This window comes from Chlorocebus sabaeus, chromosome 24 (genome assembly GCF_047675955.1).
Source record: "Chlorocebus sabaeus isolate Y175 chromosome 24, mChlSab1.0.hap1, whole genome shotgun sequence".
Taxonomy (NCBI): domain Eukaryota; kingdom Metazoa; phylum Chordata; class Mammalia; order Primates; family Cercopithecidae; genus Chlorocebus; species Chlorocebus sabaeus.
The window spans coordinates 71,445,046-71,466,636 of NC_132927.1; the positions used below are offsets into that span (position 1 = coordinate 71,445,046).

A 21,591-nucleotide genomic window follows, 5' to 3' on the forward strand; every position below is an offset into this window, starting at 1 on the left:
GACTCTGCAAACCGTAAAATTCAGTCCTGAGGACCCCACCCAGATGCTGCTGATGAGGATGTGGGGCCCACAATGGAAGGATCACTGTCCTAAGGGATCTCTTTTCAAAGCATTACCACTCAGGGACAATAGGCTCATATCCAGTTACACACACTAGGAAACTGTGGAAGAATTTGTTTAGTTCAAGGGTTTGAGCAGGAACTAACTCATCTGACCAAAAAGAAACAAAAATTGGACTCACTCCTTATACTTAAATAACCATGACATGAATCCTAGTTCAGATAGGGGAAGTCTACACTTAATACAAATGTGCATCGGGTAACAATGAACTCAACCTAATATGGGATGTTCAATGAAAAATGTCTAAGGAGATAAAAAGATTAAGACCTTAAACTAAAATGTAAAAAAAGAGCCTCATTAGAAGCATATTTCCATTTCAATATTAAAAATAAAGCTTTAAAAATACAATCACTATACCTACTTAGTATATGCTTACCTGTTTTGAAATTAAAGTAGAATCTCTTTCTTTTGAATGTACAGATATATTACAATCATTGATAAAATTAAGTGCTTCTTCTAATTCCATCAGCAGTCTTTCATAAAGCCCACTTCTGTCAGTAAATGGTCCACAATCCACCACAATCTCACATGGCTGAGAAGTATACCTTTAACGTAAGAAACAAAAGGTATCAATACTGCAGTAGTGAGAATGCAACTTAAATAAGTTTTTCAAAAAGCAAAGAAAAGGGGAATAGATACGAAAAAAAAAAAAAAAAAAAAGCCAGAATGTTGGCACTGGGGTGAGATTTTAGGTGTGTTTAATTATTATTTTTCTATATTACTGTATTTCTCAACAGTAAATAATATATTTTATAAACCAGTCAAGTATAAAAGATGTTTTCAAAAGGCAAGGGGAGAAGAGGGTAAAGAAAAGAATACAAATGAGCATCCACTGCATTCCAAAGCATTATGCTGGGAATTTACATACCTTCTGACTTAATCCACACACACTGAGGATGATGAAGGAAATGAAGGTTCAAAGACATTACATGATTCTGTCTAAACAAAACTCAGGACTGCCTTCCTCTGAGGGCTCTTTCAGCCAAACCCTACTGCCTCCCTGAACACCTTTTGTTTCATTTCTAAAAAAATTCACTACAGCATTATGCTCCATTTATATGCCTAACTCCAAAAAGAAGCTTCCTAGTTTCAGTTTGTATATCTAATCAATATAAAAGGCAGGCTCACAACATGCCTTCCTAAAGTGGTACTCACGTTTATCTGCACAGGTTGAGTGCCCTTATCTAAAAGGCTTGGGACCTGAACTGTTTTGGATTTCCAATATTTTTCAGATTTTAGAATATCTGCATATAAATAATGAAGTATCTTGAGGATGGGACCCAAGTCTAAACACGAAATTCATTTATGTTTCATATACACCTTATAGCTTGAAGGTAATTTTATACATTATTTTAAAATAATATTGTGAATGAAACAGGTTTTGGCCGCATTTTGGCTTCAATTCATCACAAGGTCAGATATGAAATGTTCCACTTATGGCATCACGCCAGCACTCAAAAAGTTTCCGATTTTGGAGCATTCCGAATTTCACGTTTTCAGATTAAGGATGCTCAATCTGTACTATGTTTGCCTGTTAGGTCTCAAGGAATGACTACATGGGGCTGATATTCAAATAAATTTGCCAACAGATTTCATTATTCTTATAGTTTGCTTTCTTTTGTTTTTTAGGTTTAAACTTCCATCTTTTGCCCCCTTAGGCATCTGTCAGAATGAGGAACACAGGTGTTCAAAATACTCATGAAGCTCAATCACTTCTCAGAGGCGGAAAGAAGAATGACAAGACAGATCACAGGGAGTTTTATCATTCAATTTATCCATTTCCATATCTGTGTGAAATTTTTAGTATTTGCAAATATCGCTTTTATTTTTAACGTATTTTTAAATTCTCATAAGGAAAACTCCCCCAACTTTCATTCATTTCTAATATCATTCCTTGGGTCTTTCATAAAAAATGACAACCAGAATGGCACATAATGCCCTAAAAGCACGTATGATAACTGTAATAAGAAAAATAAATCTAGCACAGACATGTATACTATAGTTCTTATTTACCCAAAACAGAATTTATACTCAACCAAAGAGTCATTATTTGGAGAATTAGGTAATGCTTATCAATAGACTGCTTATCAGTTTTACTTAAATGCTCTACTACTTCTACTTCTCAGAAAACCTTTAGGCAATACAAGTGAAGCACTCTAACTCAGGCAGACAAAAGCACAAGCACAGCCTTCTACTTCTCCATCAGTGTTGGCTCAAGGAAGTCAGCCACAGCCCGTTCTAGAGGTCACAAGATTTGCATTTCATATGGCATTTGGATACCTAAGTTTGATGGGATTCCAAATGTTACTTTTCCTTCTCACTCTCCAAAGAAAACTTTCCTGAAATACTTACTAAATGCCAGGCACACTGCAAGATTTTTCTATGTGTTAATGGAATCAATCATCAAAGAATCCCATGAAACCACTGTCAATGCCATTTTACACGTTCAAGGAAATAAGTGACTCACTCAAGGTCACACAGCTTACAATTAGCGGAGCTAGTATTCAAACCCACGTCTGACTCAACTCCACAACTTGAGAAATCAGTCTTCTCTATTTATTGTAACTGTCCTGAGAACTACCACTAGGTAATCTTTAGCCTTATTTAAGACTACATCTAGTAAGAATGGAAGGCCATTTTGACATAAATCGAATTCGTTACATTTGAAAAGCCATTTTCCTAATTTGTAAAGGCTCCGTTCCACCAACTTCAGTTATGAAGGTTGTGTGTGTGTGTGTGTGTGTGTGTGTGTGTGTGTGTGAGAGAGTGCGCGCGCGCGCTTTTCAATGAAACTCAAAATAGTAAAACACCCTCAAAAAGAGTTAAACCTAGAAAAACAAACAGCAACTTTCTCTGTGATCCACAACCCATTTTGAAAACAATGGGGTATTTCCAAATGTTTTAAAGTATACTGCTGAATTATCTAAATAAATTAACGTTCTTTGAAAGCATCATGTAAGACATTTAGGACAGAACAACAAAGCACATGTATTGACAGAAAAAAATATAAATTTACTGTCAAAGTTCCCAGTCCTTGGCAACATTAGCAAATAGGAAGAGCTGACGCATAATCTCTTAAGGCAGAAATGCCTGTCTGCTACTCTCTGTGGAAACAAGGTTAGATTCTTGAACTCACAGGTAACAATACTTAGAGAATTCTTACTCTTGCCCATTCCTTTTTACTGCCATTTGTTCACTTAAATAGGTACTATCTGCAAGGTACTACAAAAAACACCAAAGACTTCATATTTTTTCAACTAATCTCATTAAAGCCACGTCAACTGGAAGTGCATACCTGTCTAAGACCACCAGGTCCGTTGCAGTTTCAGCATTACTCTTAAGAATTTTCTCTAGTTTCTGAATCTTTTCTTCTAATTCCTCTGGATCACATTTCCCATTTAAAATGGAAGCAGTTAGTCCCAAAATGCGAGGACATGCTGGACAATTTTCACAGAGCTAATGTAATGAAAGATACTGACAGTAAAGACTTCATTTTGCAAGGCCACAACAAGAGAGACATCACCATGTTAAAACATATCAAAATCACTCACAAATACTAAAAAAGAATTTGTTTGGTGGAAATGCCACTATACCAAGAACAACATAAAATTACTCATAGGATTACTGTAGTTTGTTTAAAAGATCTGTTTTTCAAAAAGGCTCAATTATATACACTATGAAAATCATATAGGATTTACTATTATGATGTTAAAGTTTATTTTAGATTTAAATGAACATTAATTTAATATTCATTCATTCATACACTGGAGCCAAACTCCCAATATTGATAATATTATTGCTTTTGAAATCTAAAAAAAAAAAAATCTGCCTATACTAAATAGTTTACCAAGAATTACTAAGACTTAGGTCTAAAACTTACCTTCATAATTTCTCGATAGGGGTGGTCTAGGATTGCAAGATGACACTCATCAAACACCAAAAGGTTAATGTCTGACAGTGATAAGTAACCATTTTTCAAAACATTCAAGGCGACATAGCAAGTCATAATAAGAACCTAAAATAAAATCAACATCAATAAACAAACATGGCATTCACTGCCGGGATATACTTACATAAAATCAGATCATAGAGCCATTGTATCATAGGTGAGAATTAAGGAATTCATTAGTCAAAATTAAAACTAATATACTAAATATATATAATTGTTTATATCAGTACTAAGAAGGAAATCAGGAAAACATGGGAAAAGACTAGAGAAAAAATATCTTGATAATGGAAAGTATGTCTTGATGACAAATCCAAATTTACTTCAGGTTCTTAGATCCCCACAGCCATATTATGACTGATGAGATATGTCAATTGAGGCAAATCACAAAACAATTCACACTTTTTATTTTTTTTCTGTTGAACTGACATGGTTTTCTGGAAGAAAACCCAGACTAAATGTTATTTTTGTAGCCTATCATTATGTGGATATTTAAGTGCTTTATTAACGAGGACTTATCCCAATATGTGAAGCACACTAGTAGGCTGGGCTGTTTCAGTTCAGCGAGGAAGTGCCTCTTAACCACTGTGTATCCCCCAATGACTAATACACCAAAAGCCCCAGTACATGCTGGCTACATGGAAACATGTAAGTTAGAGGAGCCTCCAGCACACGCTGGCTACACGCAAACATTCAGTTAGAGGAAGTTTCTGTCAAAGACCTAAACACCACAAGCAACAAACTTCTCCAGTTTCAAGACATTTAACTCAAGAGTAAATTTTTTGAAAGCGCATTATCAGCAAGTTGGAAATAGGTCATAGGAATTTGTGTTTTTCAAGCAAGCAGATCATACTGAAAGCTATTTCTTTTCTACAAAGTTAAGAGCAATAAAAATTAGTAATTTATTAGTTTTTTTGGTTTGTTTGTTTGTTTTGAGACAGAGTCTCGCTGTCACCTGGGCTGGAGTGCATGGCGTGATCTCAGCTCACTGCAAACTCCACCTTCCAAGTTCAAGCAATTCTCATGTCTCAGCCTCCTGAGTAGCTGGGACTACAGGTGCACACCACCACGCCCAGCTAATTTTTGTATTTTTAGTAGAGACGGGGTTTCACTATATTGCTTAGGCTCGTCTTGAACTCCTCATCTCTGGTGATCTGCCCACCTCAGCCTCCCAAAGTACTGGGATTACAGGTGGCAGCCACCGTGCCCAGCCTTTATTCGGTTTTAAGGTAAGACTTAAAGTAAGATAGAGTACATCAGGACTAGTTTCTAGGTTGATTAAGTACAGGAAATTAGTTTTCAAATCTAAATTAGACAACCAAGGCTACAGATAATCTTACAAACCAAGTCAAGAACTTGTAGGGATTTATAAAGTGAAATTTCTCTACAAGTCTTACCTGGTGCTTAGTAAACTCTTGGTTCCATCTCTCTTTTGTCCAAGATGCATTTACTTCTAGGTTTGAGTATTCCCCAACCTTGAGATCTGAATGAGTTCTGACAGCTGACACTTGTTGAGCAACCTGGTTTGCTAATTACAAATATAACACTCCATGTAAATACAAGAAATCTTGCCTACTTGGCTCTCTGGACTACTAATGATTAACAGTCTACAGAAATCCTTATTATTGTATTAGACCTAACCAACAATGTTTTTGATAGCCTCTTTAAAACCACAGTTCCAAGGTTATCCTCCAAAAAAATGGCATCTACTAGACTTGCCACCTCACTTTTTGTCACTTGCTTCAGAGAACCCTATACCACCTTTCTTCTTCACAGTTGATTTCCTCTCAGCCACCCTCCTGTTTTCTTCAATAAAACCAGATGGAAACAAGACAGTCTAACATGTATTTAAAGCACATCATTATACTGAGACAATCTAAAAAAAAGAGCAGTGACATGAATATATTAGGAGCCTACCAGCTTAGGTTCACATTTTATATTTTTTATTTTTATATATAATCCAAGCATATAAAAATTAATATTTTAAACTCTTAACTGAATATCTAATTTCTAAGCAGCATGTAACTTTCTATTAATACAACTGACATAGCAAAATCATAAGTACAAAAGTTAACTATACATAATTAAGCACCTTTTGACATACTTGGTGAAGCTAAAACATCAAGAGCAAAAATAAATGTAACAACTTAGATTATGTTCCAATGTTTATGTTCCAAAAGCAATCCATTCAAACGAAATACAGAACCAGAACATTTAAGAGAAACACCAAAAAGACATAGGACAAAACAATTTCTGCCAGAAGAGATTAAATGAGTACATTATCTGTCAAACTTTCTTCAATAATTTAACTTAAGAAACACAAAGAAAATCTGTTTAAACATAAAATCCCATCCAATTTCCCCTGCACAACTTGATGAAATAATTTTTTATTACCAGAGTTGACCAAGAACACCGTCCTTTTTCCATTTCTGTTGAAGTCTCCCCTGATCTGATAGGACAGCTCTTTAGTGAGTAGTACTGCAATAAATGTCTTCCCTGAGCCAGTGTTTAAACAGACGATGGTATTATGATCCAGAGCTGCTTCGAGCAGTTCAACCTAGAAACATGGTGAAAAAAAAGTTATGCACTTCTTACCTAAGTACAAAATTTATAAAATTGGATTTTATTTTAAATCAGGAAATTTCACTATTCTCTAAAATCTTCCTCCAATAAATTTACGGAAAAAACCCCACAGTCTACGTCTTTATACAAGAATAACTCAAGAGGAATAAAATGCCTGCTGCTATATATGCTGTATTGTGTAAATACATGTTGAAATGGCATTTACCCTTTCTTTAAGCATTATTTTTGTATATACAGAATAATTCTCTAGAATAACGTGAATAACTAAACTTAGAGTAATCATGGTTCTGCCAGGTCATGGCTGGACATTTGCAAACTAATCTAGGTTTTTACCCAGCTCACTAGAACAGACACATCCAAGTGAATATTAAAGAACAGTGAGGTTTTCAGAGGGGGAAAAAAGAAACTTCACAAAGACAACTATCAAATCCAATTACCCAGCAGATGTTAGAAAAGAAAAGGACTATTAAGAATAAAAGTATTTTGAATGAGAAAATTAATCAGAAGTGGGAGGCTTGAAAGGGTAAATGAGTTTTATATAAGTTGTGTCAACTATATGCTAATTTATTCCATTTTAGTGAAGAATGCTCCAGTATTAGTGTTCACATTAGTACCTGATATTTTCTTGGCGTATAAATGTTATCATGAATTGCTTCTTGTTGCCATGGCAGTCCAAAGAAAGGACCCATTGGTGAGGAAGCAGGGGTCATGAGCTGCAGGCCTGCCATGCTGAGGGGTTGCAAAGCAGGGCTTTTCATTCATCCAGTGTTTCTTTCATTGCATTTTTGTTCTAGCACAGCTTACTACAAAAGGGAAAAAGAATACCATTACACAACCATGCAGGGTTAAAAACAAAAGAAAGCACAGAAACAAGAGAAACATCAGAATATCATTCCTACGAGTCATTCAAATTCTTCCTATAATTGTTTTAACTTTTTCTTGATCTAAGAGGATCATTTTAGGAGTCAAGCATTCTGTACCTTACCCAGTGATTCTACATCTAGAAACTTGTCTTAAAGAATGAATCAGGCAACTGCACAAAGAGATGTACATGAATATTTGTTGTTGCATTATTACTTAAAAATAAGAAATAACTTTAAAATCTACTAGTAAAAAAATAAGCTACATAAATTATGGTATGACTCTATAATTGAATACTTTGAATCCATTAAAATTATAACACATATCTATATTTCCTGACATAGAACAATGTCCATTATAAACCTTTAAAATATGTAAAGTATGATGCCTTGTTAAATATATGTACATATATAATATGCAAATATATAAATATATTTTGAACATTTTTGTATATTCTATGACGTTATTGATAAAATGATAATGTATGGAAGGCACTTAGCACGTGCCTGCACGAGGAAAGATTTAGACACCTGCTAAATTGTCACTTGATCAATAGCTCATGAACACAGAAGGCCTTTTTCTCAATTGACAACCTATTATAAATGAACAACTGACCAACTATTTAAATATGTATCTTTAAAATTATACATATCCTAGATAAATTAAAACAAATGACACCACTCTGTGAAATAAAAATTTTTTCATGGTATCTAAGCATTTTCTATATTTCATATAGTTTTTCCCACAGATAAATTTGATTATGTAAAATGATAAAAACTGAATCTTTAAAATTCCTAACCTTCAAACAGAGGGTCAGGGATTCAAATATCTGTGTGAAAGCCTACCACTGGCTTTACTGTCAGCAGGACTTCCTCGCCCCACAGAAGGAAATTTCCTCTCTTGCACTGCTTTGGAGTGTTCATTGCTATTACTCTATGAAACTGGAAGAGAGAATTCAGTTCTTTGTTACTTAACAACCAAAACTTTTGAATCTCCGGACGTGTTAAGTAGAACACACAACTTAAGTTGTTGCAACTATTTCAACAAGAAGTCTCAAGTGTGGGGTCTCTTATACAGAAGCACAATACTGAATTCTAATTTGAGAAATTAGTTCTGTTGACAAGAATTCAACATTCAGCGACCATAAAGTATTATCTCAAGTAAGCAGTGAAGGGGCACCCCACTGCAGGAGCTGAGAGCCCAGTAAGACAGCACATCTGTGGGCCTAACAGCACAATCATGCTCATCATCTTTCCAGAAGGGAACAAGCAAAGCACCACAGAGTACTTTATGAGATAATATTAACCCATAATTTCCCTGGATCAAAGAGAACTATGTTCTTCATGAAAAATAATCTGCTAATTCTCTGCTGAATCAAAGCCCCAAGAGCCATTTCTTTCACCCTAGTACCCAAGCCTAGTACCCACTTTCCCAAATTCAGCAAGAACTCAGGACTTGTAGGCTCATCAGTTAAACTTTTTTCTTAATACAACTGCCAAGAACCCTATATGGAAGTCTATTTTACAAAAATGTCTGAAATCAAGAGGCCACTCTGAAGGCCCAAGACTAAGACCTGCGGGTCCCATCACTGACCTTCCCACCTGGAATCCACTCTCGTGATACCTCTACAATTCTTCATGACTACAGACTGCATCCTGTCTAGGACTCTAAACCTGACCCTTCACTTTCACCCAACCCAAATGCTAATCCTAGACTTATTAAAGACACAGTAAAAGGTACCAAGAAACAAGCCTAAGTCCTGATGGTGGATGAAAATATAAACCAAAGGAGAAAAGAGGGCCGTGATGTAAATACCCAACACATCTTCTCCTACTTCCAGAAACCAAGTATGTCCAGGAACCGGCAGCACTCCCTCCTCCCTACAACTGTCACCATTTCTTCTCATATAGATAACATTAGTAATAACAATAAATAACTGTAGAAAAATAGTCTAAAAATAAATTAGGAATGTTTTATGTTTTAAAGCTGGGGAAGGTATTCTTCAAAAACATCAATGCCATAAAATACAAAGAAAAACTACGAAAATGTTCCAGATTAACAAGACTATATGGATACACATGGACATAAAGATGGAAATAACAGACAGTGGGAACTCCAAAGGGAGGAAGGTGATAAAGGGGCACACGGTTGAAAAACTATCCATTGGGTACAATGTTCACTACTTGGGTAACGTGTACACTAGAAGTCCAATTCCCACCAGTATGCAATATACCCGTGTAATAAAAAAACACACACGTACCCTCTGAATCTAAAAGACAAAGAGACTATAAAGAAACATGACAACTACATGTAATACCTGAACTTAGACTGGATCCTATCTGAAGGAGAAAAATGCCAGAAATGGAAAATGGACAATATTGGAGGTATACCGTTGTGATGTTTTGACACACATATATGCAGTAAACTATAGTCAAGCTAACTAACATATCCATCTCTTCACATAGCTACAATTTTTTGGTGTAGTGAGAATTATTCAGATCTATTCTCTCAGCAAATTCAAGTATTCCATACGCTGTTATCCACTATGGATCCCGTGCTGTATGCTGGATCTCTAGAACTTACTCATTCCATGTAACTGAAACTCTGTACCCTTTCACCAACATCTACCCATTTTCCCCATATTCTACCCTTTCTCTTTTACTCTGCTTGTAAGAATTCTACTTTTGTCAATTCCCATGTGACATCATGCAGTATCTGGTTTTCTGTGCCTGGCTTATTATCCTTAGTATTATGTCCTCCAGGTTCATCTGCATTATTGCAGATGGCAGGATTTCCTTCTTTTTAGCGCTGAATAATATTCCTCCATGTGTGTTTGTATATTCCAATTTCTTTACCCATTCATCTGTGGATGGACACTTATATTGTTTCAATATTTTGGCTATTATGAATAATGTTGCAAAGAACATAAATAGTGATCTCATTCATAAAGGACATTATTGAATCCATTTTTAAAATGAGGTAACAGCAATGTTAAAATTCCCTGAAGTTGATATAACTCACTGTGGCTATGTAAGACAACACCCTTATTGTTAGGAAACATACACTGAAGTATTTAGGGGTAAAGACCTATGATACATGTAACTTATTCTCAAATGGTACAGAAAAAGAATCTACATGTAGATACACACACGTGCACACACACACACAGCTGATAAAGCAAGGGGGATAAAATGGGTACAGTACATATTTTGGTCCTATTCTTCCAATATAAATCTTTTTCATTTTCTGCTCAAATATAAATAAATACTTCATTCCTTTATGTATTCAAAAGCACAAGGACAGGTGATTCTGGCTAGTTCCCAAATACTCCATTTCCTCTACAGGTAATAGCCATGCTCAACTCTGCTTGGTCTCAATCAAACAGTGGCTCACTGAAGTCCTCAAGGATCCAGTTTCTTTTTTTTTTCACCAAGACTGAGACTCACTCATCACTCAGGCTGAGTACAGTGGTGCAACAATGGTTCACTGCAGCTTCAACTTCACAAGTAGCTGGGACCACAGGTGTGCATCATCACAACTGGCTAATTTTTTAATTTTTTGTAGAGACAGGGTCTCGCTATGCTGCCTAGTCTCTAGTTTCTTATTTTCTGCCATCTGCCAGTCACCCAAACCTAAGCTGATGGGCACACAACTTACCCTTGGCCAGAGGAATTGGTTCATGCTCATCCAACAGCAAAAAATTTAGAACTTTCATTTGATAGTTGAATAGAAGCAGTTGTCTTTCTTTCCCTCTAAAGATGACTCATGAAATTATTAGCCCCATTTGCTGCTGCAATTACACTACGCAGACCCGTGAAAACACCCAGCCTTAGGATGAAACCAGTACTGCAGACGGCAAAAATAAAGAACCTGGGTCACTGATGACATCAATAAACTGCTGGATCAACCAACCTCAAAGCCCAGCCTAACAAGGGACTTTCCAATTAACTGAGCCAACAAATTCCTTAACTGTCCAAGCTAGCTTGAGTTGAATATTCTGGGATAAAAGCAAACCAAATGACACTCTCTAAATCACTATTATCACTTCCTATAAAAGGTATAGGTAGAAAAGAGAAGAGGAAAGCAAAGAACAGATATGAACAGAAAGGAAAGAAGGGAAAGAAGAAGGAAGGAAGGAAAAAGGGAAAGGAAGGGAAAGGAGAAAAGGAAAGAAAAGGGAAAGAGGAAGGGGAAGGGGAAAGGAAAGTGGAAGAAGGTGAAGGGAAAGGGGAAAGAAAAAGGAAAATGGGAAGGGGAAGGGAAAGGGAAAAGAAAAAGAAAAAGGGGAAGGAAATGGGGAAGGGGAAGGAAAAAGGGGAAGCGGAAAGGTAAAGAAAAAGGGGAAGAGAATGGGGATGGGGAAGGAAAAGGGGAAGGAAAGGGGAAAGGGAAAGAAAAAGGGGAAGGGAATGGAGAAGGGGAAGGAAAAGGGGAACGGAAAGGAAAGGAAAAGGGAAAGGGAAAAAGTCAGGGACCAAAGCAGAAAGCCATCAGGCCACAAATATTGAGATAATGAACAAGTACTGCAGCCAGATCCCAAGCAAGGTCAAAAGCTTTGTTTGTAAGGTAGAAGTCAAGGGTCTTTAGACACCAAGAAACCAGGGATGAGCTCTACCAAGAGCTTCTAAGACTTTGAAAATTTTCACCTTACTTGTCCTTAGGAGTATTTTTTTCACTTTCTGCTATCAGGAAATTATTTTTGAAACTGCAAAGCTGCTTGTTTCAGAAACAAATTGAGGAAAAATCTGAACAGTTCTCCCTCTGCACAAGAGAGGGAGGGAGATAGAGAGTGCTTCCCTGGCCTGCCTGTTTCCTCCTTCGCTTTCATAAAATCACAAAGGAGAAAACAGGCAGGGCAGGGAAGCTGGCCCAAGATCAACAAAGACTCAATTCTATCTGGAAAATAAGCCCTGGACCTCCAAGGTTCCTCATGCCTGGTTTCACCTCAAGACACCAACTTCACTCAAGTATGTCAATCCTATTTCTACAAACCAGCAGGTAAAGAGCTTGGCAAAGGAGAAGTTGCAAATTCACTCAGTGTCCAGGTTCTGTTCCTGGCATTTCAAAAGACAGAGATTTTTTTTTTTTCTTAGTAAACACAACATTTCTCATAAATGCCCTACCCCACCCTACAACTTTCACAAGGTTTAGAAAAAATGACAGGTAGCTGGTTTCGAAGAATCAATCTGAGAATAAAAGTGAAAAAAAATCAGAGAAATGAAAGGTATACATTTATCAATATTTAGACTCTAAGAGAAAATAGATACATTACATGGTAAAAATAAATATCAAACAATAAAGAAATACAGAAATAACATCTGTAACCAAAAATATCTGAAAAGAGTAAGGTTTCTATCAGTTTTCACAAAAAACCATGTGTAAGAAAATAATACAAACTATTGGAAGGGAATTCATTAAAAAGTTGATATTTAAAAAGGAAATTAAGCAAAGCACTACTCTCTGTGATATCTAGTCCCAAATGTACTCTGAAAAGTGCCGTCCCCTACTCATGACTGCCTGACCTCTGCCACCTGTAACCTTACGTTCAGATTGTTGACCGGGCTTAGAATGCTATCACCACCATTCACCAGCAATTTCCACAACGGAAGAGTAATCGCCGTTGGCTGAAAGCCTACAGCATATTATGCATCCTCCCTGACTGACCAACTATAAGTGTTTAATCCTGTATTTCAATCCTATGTGCTCAATCCAAGTGAACCTAGCAGTTATACTACAGAGGCTTGGGGTATCGTCTTAATCCATAAAATGTACTTCTGTAATTTTATATGAATTCTTATTTAGATAATTTCTCTTAACTCTTTTCTCACTAAAATATGACCAATTAGACTAGAATTTCCTTGGATACAGGAGTTGCATATCTTACCCTTACCTGTATTACCCACTGTACAGAACCACATCCAGGACATGGTAAACAAAACTGCAGGTTGTTAGAATGAAAACAATGTACACCTGAGTGACACTAAAACCTCAAACAGCTTCTATTTGCCTTTCATAATTTCTATCACAGATTTTTACATCTATTCACAGACACACATACACAACATACACATTATTCTTTTACTGGAGCACAGCTCCATAAGAACAAGACGTGAGTCTTATTCTTTGCACCTCTTAAATTTCCTGCTACAATATTCTGTATATACATTTAAGTAAATATTTGACAAACTGAATTAGAGACTCATGAATGTTGACACAACAATATACAGAACAGAATCAAGATATATTTCTATTCGGTTTGGAAACACACATCTATCCCACTCCGACCAGCCCTGAGAGATGAGTGCAGGAGAGAGGATGTACAAGGACATAAAGAACAACAATTTAACCTTTCCAATTATATTTTCCATAAGGTTACAATGTTTAAATTAATTTTCATTCATTTAATGGACAACAACTGGCCCCAGTAATGCCCTTTCTATTTAGGGAATACAAATCCAAGACTAAAAAATCCAATAGGTAATCTGTAATATAAAAACAGGAAAACCTATCATGTTGCCAATTTTTACTTTCTTGGCATGTTTAAACAGATTTTTTAAACTTGGCCTTAATGAAAAGATCTGAATCCCTGCTGGCAGGTAAAGGTTCTAGTTTCACAGATAAACTGGCTACCATTAACTGCTTTCGCAGAGCCAAAATAACCCCACATGACTGTTTTTCAATTACACATCTTAAATTTCTGGTCAAATAACTTACCCCCATGAAACTAATGAGGTTGTTTCACAGTTTCCACATATTATGCACTTAGAAATACAGTCATGCATCCAATAACAATGTTTTAGAGACTGACCCCATATAAGACTGTGGTCCCACAAGATTATGATACTGTATTTTTACTGTACCTTTTCTATGCTTAGGTATGTTTAGATATACAAATACCACTGTGTTACAATTGCCTACAGTACTCAATATAGTAACACGCTGTATAGGTTAGTAGCCTAGGAAAAACACGTCATACCATATAGCCTAGGTGTATAATGGCTATACTGTAGGTTTATGTTAATTAAGTACACTCTATCATGTTCACACAAAGACAAAATCACCTAACAATGCATTTCTCAGAAGATATCCAGTCATTAAGCAATACATGACTGTAATTTAGCAAAAGACAAGAAAGACAAAAATAAACTCTCTCCCTCTTTCCACATGATGAATCACAGATTTACCGTTTTAATGTTTGAGATCTCTGTGTTGCTGTTGTCTGAACTGCATTTTGACATTGTGATAGCAGTTTATTGGAAAATCACAGCATGCCCAAGCTTCTGCTCTAAAAATAAATGCAAAAATAGCCAAGTTTAAGATTTCTGTAAACTGAACAGAAACACATCTACAAGACAGCCCTATTGATATGAAGAGCTGAATAAAAGGCCATTATTTTGAATTAAATTTTAAACAAAAGGCATTTAGATTATTTTAGGATACCAAGGCTTACCCTAAAACAAAGAACAAGAGAATAAGCTACAATAGCATGCCTAATTCCCAGAGATCTGGGAGAAATAAAAAGCTAGAGCAAAGTTCAAAAAAAGATTTCAAAACTAATATAAGGAAATCAAAGTAAATAAAGTCTAAAGATAGTACTTTATAGAAAAATGAAAACAATTAGCTGCTATTTCCTAAATTCACATATACAAAAGAAATAAAGAAGGTCACCAGAAGAGGTACTTGGCTGAGAAATCCAAATAACCCAGTAGTAACTCTTTAACACAGGTATGAAATTCATCAGCAATTCCAATTTCCCAAAACGAGATTAAAAATATAAACTCGAAGAGCAGTTACATCTACACTATACATTTTTATAGAATTCATTTATGAATAAAAGAATTCAAGAACATTGTTAAGAATGTTAATGTTGGGCAGAAATTTAAATTTGGGGTGGCTCTCTAAAAGACATAAATCGAAAACTAGAAGGCATAAAATGTAGATATAAAAAGTTTAATTTGATCAACAAATACTGATTTTGTTAGATTTGACACCAGACTCGGTTTGTTCTCAGGTCTGAGCCTTCTGCAATGCCTCCACTACCATAAGCTCAGGAAAAACAAATCGGCAGCGGCCTCTTTTTACTACTTCCAGTCCTCTGAAAGACATTCTCATGGAGGTTAAATTTCTCATTTCATACACAAATTTGTTTTGCTAAGAAGTCAACAAAGCCCACTGGGGCAACCTTATCACTACTTTAGCATATACATATTTACCTCAAAATGCTGATTCTAAGTTCTTTCAGAGTTTCCAAGTCTGTATTAATTCATACCCTAGGTAACCTAAAAACAATCAGAGAGAAATTTTAGAAGAGACAACTCATTTTTTAGAACCAACTTTAAGAAATGTTCTACTTTTTAAGATCTCTCATAAAATTCTTTATCTATTGGGCAACAAGACAATGCATGTCTAAAAGAACTGCCCTTTAAAATTGGGATATTATGTTTTAATACAGCCAGGAAAAAAAACTTGTTAGTACAATTCAATTAGATAGAAGAGAGAACTCTTGGCATTAAATTACCTTTTCCCTCAGTAATACTTGGCTTTAAAAATACTTAAACACTATGATAAATCAGTATCATGCTGTACATGAGTTTATCTTCCTACCTCCCAATATGTCAGTGCTTGTGTTTTCATTTTTCTTCTTCTATTTTGTAGAGCTAGGTACCCCATGTTTCCGAGGTTGGTCTCAAACTCCTGGGCTCAAGTGATCCTCCCACCTCGGCCTCCCAAAGTGCTGTAGTACCATAAGATTACCCAAATACCACTGTGTTACAACTGCCTACAGTACTCAATACAGTAACATGCTGTACTGAACACTGCAGATTACAGGTGTGAGCCACTGCAACCAGCCAAGGTTCTGTTTTCTAAGGCTACCTCAGACTTCATTTAATTTTTAATTTCATTCTATACCGCCACCTAGCAGGATGCAAACACCATGCACACCAACATGTCCTCCTGTGTCACCCTCTAGAGATGATTTCCAATTCAGACTCACCTCATTCCTAGAAATGCCATAATCAAATTACTAAGTTGATAATCCTTTAAAATTCAATGTAACTCAACTATTACAAAATTATTGCTAAGTTATTCAAGTTATTTCCATTGACAATTCCATACATACATCAGAAAGGTAGAATGTCAAGTACAATAACAACTTATTTTATACTGGTAATTCAAAGGAAAGGGAGGAGGTCCCTTTCCCCTTTTCTTTTCCAGAATTTATTTCTCCCTCCCTTTCAATGTATATACATTTAAGTCTCCAGTCTTTTAACTTGGCTGCTTCCTAAGGACCTGAAAGCCATCTCTGAAATGTAATCACCAAGGGAAATAACACTCAATCTCCTGGTTTCCTAGGAGGAGATGGGCCTAATTTGTCACCTGACTCCAAAGTGTAAAACCTACCTCTAGTCATAAAAATGTGAAAAAAATTAGCAATTTTATCTTGAAAATATGGATGTAATGGATTGTAACCATTTAGTTATATAAAACAGCAAGATTTCTTTCTGTCTTTGCCATCCCTTTAGTGACTGCCTGTGATGTGCACAGCAGTCTGATTTAATGTTCATTCGATAATAACATTATTTTCTTTCTTTTCTACCTTTGTGGAGCAATATTCTGGGTTGGGAGATTTTGGTTTTAATTGTATTTCCCTAACATTAGCATTTTAATTTTTTTATTTTTTATTTTATTTTTATTTATTTATTTATTCATTTTTTTTGAGACAGAGTCTCACTTTGTCAACCAGGCTGGAGTGCAGTGGTGCAATCTCTGCTCACTGCAAGCTCCACCTCCTGGGTTCACACCATTCTCCTGCCTCAGCCTCGCAAGTAGCTGGGACTTAGAGGCGCCCGCCACCATGCCCACCTAATTTTTTGTATTTTTAGTAGAGACGGGGTTTCACCATGTTAGCTAGAATGGTCTCGATCTCCTGACCTCGTGATCTGCATGCCTCGGCCTCACAAAGTGCTGGGATTGTGAGTCACCATGCCTGGCCAGCTTTTTTATTTTTTAAATATAGCCTAGTTCTCAAATAGTATTCATACCAAATAATACAATTCCATTTCTTAGAACTTAAATACTGGAGAAGCCCTAAAATATGTTGCCCAACTACCTGGAGGAATTTTTAAAAATGAAAATGAAAGTGGGCGAACAGCCACACTGAAAATGAATCCACACATAGAATCCAAGTTGTCTGAAAACAACTCCTACCTACTTCCCTTTTCTAAGTTGCAGAAGAGAAAAAGTCTCAGATGTTTTTAGCTAACTTAATGAGCAAACTGATGCTCTTGCCTCTTAATACTAATATTCACATTTATATTATATTTGTATATATACTTACATATACATATAAACGTGTATTCAATATACATATTTGCCGCAAAACACTGATTCTGAGTTTTCAGTGACATCTGTACACTATCACTCCGTTCTCATGCATACCCACCTATGCAGGAGGCACTGAGTAAGGCAACTGGGGATACAGGAAGCAGCCTCTTTTTTTTTTCCTTTGTACATATCTTTCTTTTAAGAATTATCTTAATGCCAGCAAGCAGTTCAGTGTCAGAATACCAAGGTTTAAATCCAGACTCCACTACCTCACTAACATTGTTTCCTTGCCTGTAAAACAGAAACACCTGACCATTACGAGGATTACACAATATCTTAAACTTGGCAGAGAGAAAATAAAATGCTTGGAACATACAAAATCCAAGTACCTCTACCTAGAATCCATTTTTTAAAGCATAATTATTAAACTCTCAAAATTTTATGAAACTCTTAAGGAAAACCTAAAGTGTTTCATTAACCCTAAGATTTGGCATAGAAAATGCATTCTCATATAATGCACAGAAGATTTTATACAGAATTTATAGCCAGATTAACCTGAAAAACCACAAACTCCTGAATAGGGGGGATCAGGAGATGCCCCAACTCTGCCACTTTGGTATACTGATTATTTTGAGCTGAAGGCAATTAAGAACCAACAGATTCAGGAAAAGTTCTACACCTTCCCTCTTTCTACTTAAAAGTAAGGCATAAACTCCCCCTTCTTCTACACCAGGAAGAAAACAAGAACAATCCTCACCACAGCACAGAGAGATGGCACCAAGATGAATCTGCATAAACAAACCTTAATAAATAACCCTTTTCGACCACTGGTTTCCTCCGTACACCGTCTAATCACCTTCCCACAGTTTACCAACCCTAGAAATCCAAACTTCCCCTCCTTTGTCCTTTCACCATTTATCACTCTTTGTTAAGACGGTACATGAGCCTCTAAATCTAAGTGTTTCTTTGGGATTTTACTTCTTTTCTTTGAGCCCCTGTGCACACAAAAATCTTAACATCAATACAAGCTATAGACCTCTTCTCCTGTTAATGTCTTTTGTTAGTTTAATTCACAGATCCCAGCAATAGAGCCTAAGTGGGTGGAGGAAAAGTTTTCCTCCCCTACATTCCAAACAAGCTAGCCATTATGAATTTATATTAAGATGAAAATCAACACAATTAAATCACAAAATATGGTATATAAAGTAAAGTAAATTTAAACATTTTGTATTCACTAGTTCTCTTGAAAAACAAAAAAAATACCGTGTGCTATTTACTGGCCGGACAGACATCACCGAAAACATCATTTCACTGAATTGTTTCTCAGGCAATAAAATGTCCCACAGAGAAACAAGAAATAGTAACAATCGTGGATGTTTTGAAAATATAAAAAAGAAATCAAAAGAAAATATCCAACATATCCGCAGTATATAAAACAAGTATTTCAAGGATTTATCAACTACTATTTAGTGAATATAGACTATGAAAAGATTAAGGTCAAACCAAGGACTAAGAGAATAAAGAGAAAAAAATGAATAATAATTTCAAGAATTTAAACACTGGTATCTTTATATATTTAAATACAAAACACAGAGAATTATTTATATTTTTACTTTTAATTGTCATTTGTCTTTTTAAAAAGTAATTTTTTTGTTTACCCTAACACTATGAGTATGAACTTTACATTTCTGTCATTCTTAAAATTCGCTGCCCATTAACCTAGTCATTACCACATAAAAAAAAAAACTTCATATAGAAATGCTCCCTTCATCATTACCATTTGTAAGAGCTAAGAAACACTCCCCACCACCAATCTATGTGTCTAACAAGAATGAGGGAATGGTTTGGTAAACCCTGGTTCATCTTACATGGTGAAATTCAATTCAGCCATTTAAAATGGTACGTTTATAATGAACAAAAATGCTTACAGTGAGAGCAGCAGCAGGCAGACAAATGCCTAGGCAGACAGCGGTGAGTCCCCGGTGAACTCTCACCTTCAAATAAAAGACAGTTTAAAGCCTGAAGGTCAAGACACACAATATTTTTTGTTTGTTTTTCAAGAGAACTACAAGTCTCAGATAAATCCAGAGACCAGATTGAGAACCTGTCTTCCCATTTGGCACACTTTCCTCTGACTGATCCTTCACCCTTCACCTATCTTACATACACCTACATATCCCTAATTGGTTTTTTTACACTGTCATGCCCACCTTCAAGTGGTGCATTTAACTTTTTTTGCATACTCACAAACCAATCAGCACGCACTCCCCTATTCTGAGACTGTAAAAGCCCAGGACCCAGCCACACTGGGGGAGAAACTACACAACTTCGGGTGGAGAACCACCCCCACGTCCCCTTTCTGCTGAGAACTGTTTCATTGCTCAATAAAATTTATGTCTGCCTTCTTCACCCTTCAGTTGTCAGCATATCCTCATTCTTCCTGGATGCAGGACAAGAACTCAGGAACCACCGAACGTGGGTATGAGCTGTAACACAGGTAGGCTGGGGCATGACTGGCCCAGCCACTAGCTGAGCCAGGGCGCAAGCCAGGTGTGGCCCAGGCAGGCCAAGTGGGAGGGTAGCGTGGCCAAGCAAGGCCTGGACGGGGGTGTCACCGGCCAAAGGTCTCTGGCTGGTAAAGTGACTGAGAAAAATCCTGTGTCAATGGCTTTAAATGAAAAAGCAGAACATTTTTACTTACAGTAAGACTATGATTATGTCTTAGTTAAAAACTAAAGGAAAGGAAAAAGGGAGGGAGTGAGGGAGGATAAGAAAGAAAAGGAAGACAGGAAGGAGAGGCGAGAGAAAGTTAGTTTACCCAAAAATTAATGATGAATTACTTGGATGAGTAATTTATTTTTTCCTTTAAACTTTTCAGCATTTTAAATTTCCTACAATTTGAACATGCAGAATTGGGAACTGGAAAACACACTTTCAAACTGTGGATGATTTGTGTGATGATAAGCTAGAGATACACAATTCTGTTTTAGGTAATGAAAACATCCTCCCAGCCGTGTGCAGTGGTTCACACCCATAAACCCAGTACTTTGGGAGGCCAAAGTGGGCAAATAACTGGAGCCCAGGAATTCTGAGACTAGCCTGGGAAACATAGCAAAACCCCATCTCTACTAAAAATATAAAAATTAGCCAGGTGTGGTGGTGTCTGCCTGTAGTCTCAACTACTCAGGAGGCTGAGGTGGGGGAATCGCCTGAGCCGGGGAGGCTGCAGTGAGCCATGATCACACCACTGCACTCCAGAGTAAGACCCTGTCTCAAGAATGAATGAATGAATGAATGAATGAAGTAAAAATCTCCCCCATTAAGGCACAAAATGTGGTAACATTTACCTGAGTATCTGAGTGGGAAAAAACACACACCAACTATTTTTCCTCTGTTCTCACACAACACATAAAATTTCTGCGACCATATGTGTGGGGTTTCTCCCCAACAACAAGCAAGCAATCAATTCTGCAGCAGACACCAGCTGGGTGTCTTCTACTAATAACTGAATTCCAACATTATCTACCTGGAGACAGCATCAGATCCCACAGGTTGAGGGCTCCAGTCCTCAAGACTTCCCCCACCCTTCCATGTCAATTGCAAATCTCAGATCATTTTTTGCCAGTGCTCCCGACCAATCAATTAACTGGGGTTCCCACAATGCCCTCCTAGGATTTAACTTGCTAGACCAGCTCACAGTCCTAGGGGAAAAACTTACTTATGTTTACCAGTTTATTATAAAGGATATTACAGGC

General features: G+C 36.6%; 1 protein-coding gene across 9 annotated transcripts in view; it reads right to left on the reverse strand.

The window, feature by feature from the left end:
* The window catches only part of DICER1 (dicer 1, ribonuclease III), a 71,025-nt gene that overhangs the window by 39,799 nt on the left and 9,635 nt on the right, over positions 1-21,591 (reverse strand). For 3 of the 9 annotated variants that reach the window (XM_037984454.2, XM_007987725.3, XM_073011293.1), the window contains exons 2-9: positions 15,724-15,789; positions 14,695-14,795; positions 7,264-7,452; positions 6,461-6,623; positions 5,464-5,594; positions 4,001-4,135; positions 3,416-3,576; positions 497-665 (exon numbers count right to left, since the gene is read on the reverse strand). In XM_037984454.2, the coding sequence (XP_037840382.1) occupies positions 497-665; positions 3,416-3,576; positions 4,001-4,135; positions 5,464-5,594; positions 6,461-6,623; positions 7,264-7,407 (903 nt within the window). In that variant the 5' untranslated portion in view covers positions 7,408-7,452; positions 14,695-14,795; positions 15,724-15,789. Of the gene's footprint in view, positions 1-496; positions 666-3,415; positions 3,577-4,000; positions 4,136-5,463; positions 5,595-6,460; positions 6,624-7,263; positions 7,453-8,309; positions 8,452-14,694; positions 14,796-15,723; positions 15,790-17,954; positions 19,213-19,764; positions 19,784-21,591 lie in introns of those variants that run through there. The other 6 variants (XM_007987728.3, XM_007987727.3, XM_037984457.2 and 3 more) reach the window with 5 other exon arrangements.